This window comes from Lactuca sativa, chromosome 4 (genome assembly GCF_002870075.4).
Source record: "Lactuca sativa cultivar Salinas chromosome 4, Lsat_Salinas_v11, whole genome shotgun sequence".
Lineage (NCBI taxonomy): Eukaryota > Viridiplantae > Streptophyta > Magnoliopsida > Asterales > Asteraceae > Lactuca > Lactuca sativa.
The window spans coordinates 327,657,708-327,669,256 of record NC_056626.2 but is presented as its reverse complement, the minus strand read 5'-3'; the positions used below and the strand labels follow the sequence as shown (position 1 = coordinate 327,669,256).

Below are 11,549 nucleotides of genomic sequence, written 5' to 3'. Positions count from 1 at the left end.
GGGTTGGTGGGTCATATATGGGTTTATGTTCCAAACCTGCCAACCCGTGACCTGTATATTTAAATGGGTCGTGTTTGGGTTGGCATATTTTAACCCGCCAACCCGTGACACGTCAACCCGAACACGACACGATTGCCAGGCCTAATGCTTGGTGGGTCCTATACATATAACAATTTAATTTAATTAGATTTTATGTTAAAAGATAATTTTTTATAAATAAAATATATAAAAAAGTTAAAATAAATTAGAAAAGGATATAAAACTTGTAAATTACATGGACGACTAAGCGACAAGAAGTCAAGAAATAGAAACACAAAGACCATTCACATAAAAAAAAAAGTTAAGGACTGAAGATGTGATTTTTGACAAAACACAGGGACCATTTATGTATAATTATGAATTTTTCAATATTTTTTGATCTGTTCAACTAAAAATACAGTCTTTATTTATTTATTTATTTATTTACCAAACGAGTGTCTATTCTGGTCCATCCGTTCCAAAGGTTTTCCAAACCAATCCATCACGATGATCACTTTACAAGATTCATCTTATTCAAGTTTTTTTTTGCAATCATTTTGCATAAATTTTCCCAACAAAGATTTAATTTTTTTGATCCTTTAATCATACCTTCAATGGCGTCTTCTTCAACGTCATCCGTTAACAAGAGCTTTAAGTATGATGTATTTTTGAGTTTCAGGGGCGAAGACACTCGTACGAACTTCGTTGATCATCTTTATCATGCTCTCCAGCAGAAAAGCATTCTTACTTACAAGGACGATGAGAGAATCAAAAAAGGTAAAAAGATTAGTGATGATCTCATCGGATCCATTGAAGATTCGAGATTTTACATCATTGTTTTCTCCAAGAACTATGCGTCTTCATCGTGGTGCTTGGATGAGCTTGTGAAGATATTGGAGTGCCACAGGACGACAGAGCATACTGCATACCCTGTCTTCTATGATGTGGAACCCTCCGAAGTCAGAAAACAAAGTGGGGCGGTTGGAGAAGCCTTTGCCAAGTACGAAATGGAAGAGTCTGCTGGGAAATGGAGAGTGGCTCTGAAAGAAGCAGCGGATCTTGCTGGGTGGGAGTTGAAGAAGACTGCTGATGGGTAATTCTTTGATCATTGTCTGCAATATTATTGTATTTTGAATCTTTTTAATCTAGTCGTACAACCTGGATATAAAAGGTTCGTACATGGTATCTTAGATTGTAAAATTTTAATTCAAGTTTTGAGTCTTGTCCAAAGTAACCATGGAATATGATTATATAACTACGTTATTTTTCATATGCGGTTGTTTGTTATAGATCTGAAAGTGAGCGGTCATATGGGATTTTTAGTAAGCTAATTGAATCCTATTTAAAACACAGGCATGAAGCTAAGTTCATCCAAAAAATTATTGAAGAGCTTTCATTAGAGCTACGTTGCTTCAGTTTCAACATTGATGAAAAGTTGGTAGGAATGGAGACCCAGATCAAAAATATTGTACTATCGTTAGGAACTGGTTGTGATGATGTCCGCATGATCGGGATCAAGGGGATGGGAGGTGCTGGAAAGACAACTTTAGCAAGAGCTCTCTTTGATCAAATATCCTTTCAGTTCGAAGGTAAAAGCTTCGTGGAGAATGTCAGGGAAGTTTCAAATGCTTCTTTGTCCGGTTTGAAGTCTTTGCAAAAACAAGTCCTTCGGGACGCCTTAAATGATAATAACATCAGAGTAAGTAGTGTTCATGAAGGGAAAAGCACCATGAAGAAGATGATGCCTAATAGGAAGGTTCTTATTGTTCTAGATGATGTGGATCGTATAGACCAGCTTGAGGTGTTAGCAGGTGAGCCTAACTGGTTTAAGGCAGGAAGTGTAATTATCATTACAACAAGAGATGAGCAAGTGCTGGTAGCACACCGAGTGAAGTTCATTCATGATGTCAATCTGCTATCAGATAAGGAGGCAATTTGCCTCTTCAGTAGGTTTGCATTTGGGAGAGATATACAAATTCAAGGGTATGAAGAGTTATCAAGAAAAGTTGTACGTTATGCGGCTGGTCTTCCCTTGACGATAAGGGTTTTGGGTTCGTTTCTTTGTGGAAAAGATGAGCCTGAATGGAGAGATGCTCTAGAAAGACTAAAAACGATTCCGGAAACAGAAACTTTGAAAAAATTGGAATTAAGCTATACATGTCTAGAGGAGGATTACAAGGAAATATTCCTAGATGTTGCATGCATCATGAAAGGTTGGCAGAAAGATAAAGCAATCAAAGCGCTTGAAAGCTGTGGATTTCGTGCTAGAAATGGTTTAAAAGTTCTTCAACAAAAATCTCTTATAACTATTTATAAGAACTTTGATGGTGATCACCTAGGTGTGCATGACCATATTGTAGAAATGGGCATGAATATTGTTCGTCGTGGGCACCCGGATGAGCCTCAAAACCATAGCCGATTGTGGAAAATCGATGAAATTGAAGAGATATTGGTTAATGATTTGGTAAGGATCAAGTTTACTTGTATGTTGGGAAAAGTTCAGACATTTGTAGTTATTATGACACAAGTTTCATGATGACTTCTTTTGGATTGCAGGGTACTGAAGCAACAAGATATATACAATTCCACACTATCAAATTCAATCCGCATATTTTTAGAAAAGGTTTGAGAAAGATGAAGGAACTTAGATTTCTTTCTGTTTGCGGATATTGTTCCAGTGATTTGGAGTTAAGTATAGTTAGTCCGGAGTTACCAAATGCTTTACGATATCTGCATTGGAAGGGTTACCCTTTTAGGTCTTTAGCTACAACATTTCAAGCAAATAACCTTGTTGCACTTAAGATGGATGGCAGCAAAAGAAAGGTAGAATTATGGTTGATTGATTGTTTTGCATGATTCATTATGATGTTATACATACATTGTATTGTTATTACACAAATATTCATTTTACTTTTTGCTTATTTTAGGTTCTTAACAATCTCAGATTCCTTAACCTCAGTTCTTCAAGGTTGAGTACCTTTGACCTTGAGCTTACTCCAAATCTCGAGAAGTTAGATCTTAAAATGTCTTATTGTTTGGAAGAACTTCACATGGGCAATGAATGTCAAAAGCTCACCGAACTCATAATTACTCATTCAAATTTGAGGAAACTTGACCTTGGGATGACTCCAAATCTCAAGAAGTTAATTCTCACAGAGTGTCGTAAATTGGTAGAACTTCACACTCCCATTGGATGTCTAAAAAAGCTTGTCCACGTAAACTTAAGTGGTTGTTTGAGGTTTAGATCTTTTAAGTTTAACATAGATGATTATACTTCTTCTGGTGGTGATAAGTCACTTGAGGTTGGTCCTTTAGCTGAGTTACATCTGTTTGTAGAGTCTCTAGAAAGATGCCAGCTTCACCCTGACAATAACTTGCCAACATTTCAGTTTGACTGTGTTTATACAGAAGATCGACCCTCATTGACTAGAAATCTTGAGATGCTTTTTTCTGTAGGTATGTGTGCTTGCACAAACCTTGAGACATTTTCACGAAGTATTTGTGGGTTGCAACGTTTAAGAAAGCTTGAACTCAAAGGCAGTTTTCTAGGGGTGATCAAGGACCTTGACCAGTTAGAATCTCTTGAGGAGCTAATATTGTTGTTTACAAAGATAAAACATCTTCCAAATAGCATTTTTAAGTTGAAACATCTGAAATCCCTCAATCTTACATCGGGCGGACTCCTTCCGAACTTACATGAGAAACATGGCCGATTAGAACATTTAGGGGAGCTAGATTTGTTATATTCAAAGATTATTAAACATCTTCCAGGTAACTTCTGTATTTTAAAAAGTCTGAAATCTCCCTATTTTCTATCTTGTTGTTTGCTTGAGAAGTTGCCTGAGGATCTTGGCCAATTAGAATGTTTAGAGAATCTAGATTTGTCATGTACAGAGATTAAACATCTTCCGGATAGCATCTGCATGTTGAAGCGCCTAAAATATCTTAATCTTAATGATTGTTCGCTGCTTGAGAAGTTACCGGAGGATCTTGACCAATTAGAATGTTTAGAGGAGCTAAGCCTTGGGAAGTGTGAATTGTTAAGAAATATCCCAAATAGCATCTGTGAGATGAAATGCCTAGAATATTTCTATCTCCATGATTGTATTCGAGTTGAGAAATTGCCTGAGGAACTTGGACGTTTGGAATGTTTAAAAGAGTTAGATATAGATGGTACAAGCATAAGTCATCTACCGCAGAGCATTCTTTTGTTGAAAGGTCTGCTTGTTATTGGGTCGATACAGCTTCTTGAGTCGCATTCGTTTACACCCATAATACAGGCACCCACAAAAAGGCAAAAACACAGATATATAATGTATTATTGTGCACGGGTGCCCATAATGCAGGCATCCACAGCAGGAGTCTCCTCTACAGCGCTCCAGGGATGATTTTGGGAAGCTCACCCGGAAAAAAAAAGTCAAATAGAACTTTTGTAAAATGTACTTTCTTTGTTTTTTTCATTCATCATGTTACATTTATTTCAATTTTGAAATTATTATGATGATAATTATTTTTTCAGCCAAAATCAACAATTATAACTAAAAAGATTTAACTACTGTACATACAGACAATGTTTGTGTTACATGTAGATATGTTTTGATCTCTTTATATATGTGGAAGATCGAAGGAAATATCAAGCTATTTTTATTTTGTGCTCTGATATTGTAGTTTATGCATGTCAAAAAAGTGATTTGATCAACCTTCGTTTCTGTTCTTCATCAACCATCGTGATAACTGGTGTGACTATTTATTAATTGAGATTAATAACTTGGTATCTATGTAGGGAATCTACTTGTTATCTCAACCCATGTTACTTTCTTCTCAACAACCTCTACTCATAATTTAGTCTGTAGATAGGTCTTCATCAGTCTTGAGGTATAATTAAACTTTATCTCATCATTCCCATGGATTTCTGTTATTACTTGGATGTCATAATTGTTTCAGGGTCTTGAGCTTCTACAATTTTATCCAACTAATATGTATATATTGAGTTGAGTGCCTCATTACTGAAGTTCTGTGTATTTTTCTTCATTTGAGTCGAAGATAATTTGAAAAGACTGTTATAACCATGTTCATCCTAATCTCATTCTCTTCTCTTGATTTTTCCCATAAAAAATTAAATTACTTAGTTTTGGAATGAAGAAATTTTGAGACATGGATGAAACACACTCTCTGTTACAACATGACATGTATGTATGAGGTTATAATTTATATGCATCCCACTTTCATTTCTTCCAACATTGTACTACAAAATATCTATAGTTGGGTAGATTATCTATGTATAATACTGTAATAAGGAAAAACATGAATGTAAAATGTTATAATTGGGTAGATTTTTCAAAGTTTAATGTTTTAATAAGAAAATAATAAATGTACATTGCTATAATTGGACAGTATAATGTTCTAATAAGAAAAACATTGAAAGGACAATGTTATAATTAGGTAGATTTTTCAAAGCATAATGTCTTAATAAGAAAAAAAGAATGAAAGTGCAATGCTATATTTGGGTAGATCTTTCAAAGTATAATGTTCTAATAAGAGCAAGTTTTGAATGTACAATGCTTTAATAAGAAAAAACAGAAACATTGTTGTAATCTAAAGAAATGAGGAAAATAGGATGCTATACTAATCTATGTGTTCACTTTAAAAAAGTTTTGAAAGTACAATGCTTTAATTAGTTTGTATTTATATTTGTATAAATGTATGTATCTGCATTATTTTCTGCATTATATTAGAATATGGAAATGATTGATATTTTATCATCCACAATATAATCTGCGTTCGCTTTACCTTTGATGACCAGGTCAAAAATTTCTAATTATCAGGAATTATTTGAACTGTAAAATTTTGATAATAAATTCAAACCCTAAAATTGTGCACATAAGTTGTCTTTGCAAAAAGTCATTGTAGGTCTTTATAATTTTGCTTTTAGACTTAGAGCTTAATGCTTTGTAATTTGAAATATAACTTTAATTTATTGCTCTGATTTTTCATGGATCAACCCAAAGCGTATCCCGATTAACAATCTTATTGGACCCTTTGAGATTCTTTTGCGAAAGCCCTTGGAGTTTCAAGTCGGGGATCAGGTTTGTTAAAGGTCTCTCCCTGGAAAGGGGTTATTCGTTTTGGAAAATGGGGAAAGTTGAACCCACGTTATATTGGACCCTTCGAGATTCTTGCCCGAATCGGTCCAGTGGCTTATAGACTGCAGCTACCCGCTGAGCTCAGCAGTGTACACCCCGTGTTCCATGTTTCCAATTTGAGAAAGTGTTTATCCGACGAAACCCTCGTCATTCCACTTGAAGAAATAGAAATCAACGAGAATCTCTTGTTCGTCGAAGAACTAGTCGAAATCATAGACATGGAGGTGAAGCGTACTAAGCAAAGTCACATTCCGATTATGAAAGTTCGATGGAGTGCGAGACGTGGACCATAATTCACATGGGAATGCAAAGACCAGATGAAGCAAAAATACCCTCACCTATTCTTGCATTCTTGAATCTAGCTTTAAAAAGAATTTCGGGACGAAATTCCCTCTAACGGGGGGATGATGTTACAACTAGGAATTCTACACCATGTAACAACAACAATGATAACATTTGTGAACCAAAAATGTGAAAGCATGTATGATGCTTATTCAATAACAACAAATTTTCCATCAAACACTCTATGCAAGCATTTCAAATAGCCAACAAAGAATTGGAAACCCTAGAAATCCCGATTTAAGTCCATTATGGACTAGGATTTCCTTATTGGGCCTAATGGACCAATAAGCTTCCAATTTGACTATTTTGGGCTTAGAACTCTTAAATGGACTTTAATTGGACCAACTTCCATTTATTTTAACATTTTGGGCTATATTGGGCCTAGAATGAAATAAAATACCCTAATAGGCCTTATTGGGCCATAACTAACCTAATTAACTTTAATGGAATATGAAGCCCATTATTCTAACAAAATTGGGCCGTAAACCATCATGGGAGCCCAATGGGCTGAAAAATCATTTAATTGGGCCATGTTATGGACTCAAGCACAAAAAAAAGCCCAATTTCTCTTCTTCTTTCTACAACTCTCGGCCCAACTACAAGGCATAGGAAGGGAAGAGTTGACTTTTGCTTGCCACCTCACAACTATACATGGGATATCCATGCACTCTCCCCATATTTCCATGCATGTCAACTCAATTATCTCTCTTCTTCCTCTCCTTTCTACTCTCGGCCGAAGACACCCACACACACACCCATTTCATTCATCTTTTGCAAACAAAACTCTCACTAGAAAAGTTCTTTCTTCTTCATAAAAAATTTTGAGATTTAGGAGCTTTCAAGTAGGATTTTCCCTAAGAGTCATCATCTAAGGTAAGTTGATGCTAAATCCATGATCTAACTACTTCATTTCATCAAAAATCTCCTCTTAATCTATTCAAATTCGTGATCTTGTCTCTTAGAACTCATCTAAGCCAAAGATCCTCCAAGAAGATTACTAGGCCGAGAATAACATCAAACTTCTTCCATTTTCTTCAAAACCGTGATCAACTAGAAAAGGTGAGTTCATACCCCTCTCTTTTCGGTTTTTACAAGTTTTATGGGGGGGGGGGGGGAATACAAGTAAAATGTGTAGATCTATGTGTATGTGTATGCTATGTATGATTTCATGTATGTATGTGTGAATTTATATGCTTATGTGTTGAATATGTAAACAAAAAGGAGAGAAATCTCGAGATCTATGACATAAGAAGGAAAACAAACATGATCTAATGTATACTACACTAAACAAGTCAAGAAAAGTACCCTCTAAGACTTAATCAACATATTGTAACATAAAACAAATGTTTGGGCTTAAATTGTCAAATAAACAAAAGTTGGGTTAAAATTGCCATTCACGGTTTTTTGTAAGGATCAAAAGAGTCAAAACAGTTACAATAAATGTTTTTATAAATATTATGCTCTTAAAAGGACTTGAAATGTATGTAGCTTAATGGGGCAATTTTTGGGCTTTTCGGCCCACTAAGCCCAAAATTGCGAAAAACATGATTTTCAAGGGGCTGAAATGTTAAATTCCTCAAAACAGGGGATGAAAAGTTAAACAAAACTATTTCAAGGGTTAAAATGCTTTTCCTTTCCAAAGAGGATAAAAAATGTAAACTTTTTGGATTTTGAGCCAAAATTGTAAAAGTTGCAAAAGTTTGGGCTTTAACCGAAAAACACTTTTCTGGAAGGGCTGAAACTGCCAAAGAATAAGTTTTGAGCTAAAAATATCAATTGAATAAGTCTATAGGTCAATTGTGTCAAGAAAATGATTTAAGGGCTTAAAATGTCTTTTTTTGTATAAAGGACTAAAATTGTTATTTTTATTAAAGAAGGGCTGAAAAGGGGTCAAACCAACATTTTGAATCAATTATTTTATTTTTAAGATACTTGAGTCAAAAATACCAAAAGTTATAACTCATGAAAATAGAGAGATGAATATGCGTATAATCCAAATATCGTTATAAACAAATCGATCGGTCTCGCGTCGATACAAAAATAACAAACCGTTCAATCAAACCTTCCAACAATTATACAATTCCTAAAACAAGTAAACATTCAAAACTTTGGGCCTGAAAGTCCAGTCATGCTAGTTGGGCCTTTGTGACCTATTAACATGATTTTTGGGCCCAAGGGATAATAAATAATGTTATTGGGCCTTCTATGACCCAATTTCATATTTAAGGGGACCCTCAATGGCTTCTAAGTGCTATTGGGCATTAGTGGCCCATTAGCATTGTTAGTAAGGTCCAAGTAAATCAAATGCGAAATGGGCCAGTATGTCCTTTGTATAACTAATAGCCGTAGATAATACGCGGGGATAGTAGGATCTTGTAACCCTCTTCTCCTCGTTTGTTAGGCCGATCGTCAATCCAAGTAAACAAATACGAGTCGATAATCAATAGTAATCAAAGTAAATTGGGATTTTGTGAGTAATAACGGGTGGCACCAACGTGTGTCAGTCGTAGTCTGTAGTTATAATCAAAGTTTCATGGAAGGAGAGCGAGAGTTTGTGTATAGATCTATACGGGGGTGACTCCCCCACACCTCAGCTATTCGCTACAGTTAGACTCGGCCAGTCTAGGGTGACAAAATCTTAAGATCAATTCCGGCGTTCACCAGAGTGCCAAGACAGACCAACTAGTCATTATCATGCATGATTATAACGACTTACATAAATAAATCCAATATCAATCAATTAATCAAGGTAAATCAAAATCATTCACGGGATGGGATAACAATTCGAACAGTTATATGATATTTTTATTTTCGGAAAACATCGTGTTTTCCGGGGAAGTTCAACATTTTTCACTGGTACTTTTAATACAAAGTTTTTTCAACTATACACGTCTAGAAATCATCATGCATATATTTACGGATCTTCACACTTTTATATAAACAATGGTCTTTTCAGAAAATATCGGATTTTCTGGGTTGATTTTCTTTCAAACTATATAAAACATTTTTCATATCAAACCTGCTTATGAACTCACCAACATTCCATATGTTGACCGTTTTCAAAATAACTTGTATTCTCAGGTAATAGGTAAGCTGAGGAGTAGAACCATGTATGTAGTGTGTTGTGTTTTTGAAAAACTATCAAACACTTTATGTTATGGAATTGTAATGTTAAAACAATGTACTTGGTGCGAACAATGTCAGTTGTAATATATTAATGCATGGTGATGTTTATGTTATGATTCATGTATATTCATTGTGATGATAATCAAATTTAGTCACGTGAGCCCTCGGATGCTTCCGCCGTCTGGTTCGGAGGTGTGACACGTGTCGTGTCATCAATTGTCACCCCTAACTGGAACATGTCTAAATCTAAGACGCTTACGACTCACCAATTCAAAGTTGAGAACCCTTGACATCATGCTGGTTCCGAATCTTGAGAAGTTAGATCTTCAACAGTCTTATTGTTTGGAAGAACTTCATACGGCCAATGAATGTCAAAAGCTGGCCAAGCTCATAATTAGTCATTCAAATTTGAGGACCCTTGACCTTGGGATGACTCCAAATCTCAAGAAGTTAGATCTCACAGAGTGTCGTAAATTGGTAGAATTTCAAACTCCCATTGGATGTCTAAAAAGCATGTCCACGTAGACATGAGTGGAATTGTTTGAGGTTTCGATCTTTCATGTTTCAAATAAAGAGGTGTATTTCTCGGAGTGTGGATGGATCACTTGAGGTTGGTCTTGTAGCTGAGTTACATCTGTTTGTAGAATCCTTAAAATGATGCCTACTCACCCTGATAGTAACTTGCCAACATTTCAGTTTGACTGTGTTTATGAAGAAGATCAACCCTCATTGACTAGAAATCTTGAGATGCTTTTATCTCTAGGTATGTGTGCCTGCATAAACCTTGAGACGTTTTCACAAAGCATTTGTGGGTTACTACGTAGAAGAAAGCTTGAACTCAAAGGCAGTTTTGTAGAGGCGATAAACCATCTACCAGATAGAATTTGTAAGTTGAAACATCTGAAATCTCTTAACTTGATGATTTACGGCTTCTTGAGAGGTTAACTGAGGATCTTGGCCGATTAGAACATTTAGAGGAGCTAGATTGGACACATACAAAGATTAAACATCTTCTGGGTAGCATTTGTATGTTGAAAAGTCTAAAATCTCTCAATCTTCAACCTTGTTCGTTGCTTGAGAAGTTATCTGAGGATCTTGGGCGGTTAGGATGTTTAGAGAAGCTAAACCTTATAAACTGGGAATTGTTCCAAGATATCCCGAATAGCATCTATGAGATGAAATGTCTAAAATATTTCTATCTCCATGATTGTATTCGAGTTGAGAAATTGCCTGAGGAACTTGGACGTTTGGAATGTTCAAAAGAGTTAGATATAGAAGCTACAAGCATAGTTTATCTTCCACAGAAGCATTCTTTTGTTGAAAGGTCTGCATATTACTGGGCCAAGACAGTTTCTGTAGGCGGGTGGGTTTACATCCATAATAAAGGAAATGATGTTGTGAAGCTCCAAAGGCACTGAACTATTGTAAGGGGTATTTCCTCTACTTTCTATTGATCATCTTACTTTGATATGATAAGGTGGTTTGCTAATCAGGTGACTTATTATATAAAACATAACACACATTTATTTGTGGAATATTTTGCTTTTGATCTAATCATGGGTAGTGATGGTATCTTAACTCTGTCTTCCCTTGTAATTAGTATGGTTTATGGCTTATATATATATATATATATATATATATATATATATATATATATATATATATATATATATATATATATATATATATATATATCCAAAAGTGATTTGGTCATATAATTTATTTCTATCAGGCAGCTGCCAAGTTGTTATTGCACTTAACATGGATGATGCCAGTATGGGACACTACATAGATTCCATGGCAATTGGGGTGAGTATTTGTTAATTGGGATTAATTAATTTGGTGTCTATATAGGCAATATAATGCACTTGATGCTTATTATCTAATCCCATTTTATTTTGTTTTCCAGGGTTATGGTAG

The 11,549-nt window shown here is 35.3% G+C and overlaps 1 protein-coding gene across 2 annotated transcripts; it reads left to right on the top strand.

The window, feature by feature from the left end:
* The first annotated feature begins 485 nt into the window (after positions 1-485).
* On the top strand, positions 486-4,563 carry LOC111901863 (disease resistance protein RUN1). Of its 2 annotated transcripts, XM_042901452.2 has the most exons (5): positions 486-1,111; positions 1,372-2,482; positions 2,575-2,841; positions 2,946-3,789; positions 3,913-4,563. In XM_042901452.2, the coding sequence occupies exons 1-5, from the start codon at positions 633-635 to the stop codon at positions 4,404-4,406; spliced, it is 3,195 nt and encodes a 1,064-aa protein (XP_042757386.1). In that variant the 5' UTR covers positions 486-632; the 3' UTR covers positions 4,407-4,563. The 2 variants fall into 2 exon arrangements, with proteins under 2 accessions (XP_042757386.1, XP_023753495.1); XM_023897727.3 differs by having other exon boundaries at positions 2,946-4,563.
* Positions 4,564-11,549: the final 6,986 nt, after the last annotated feature.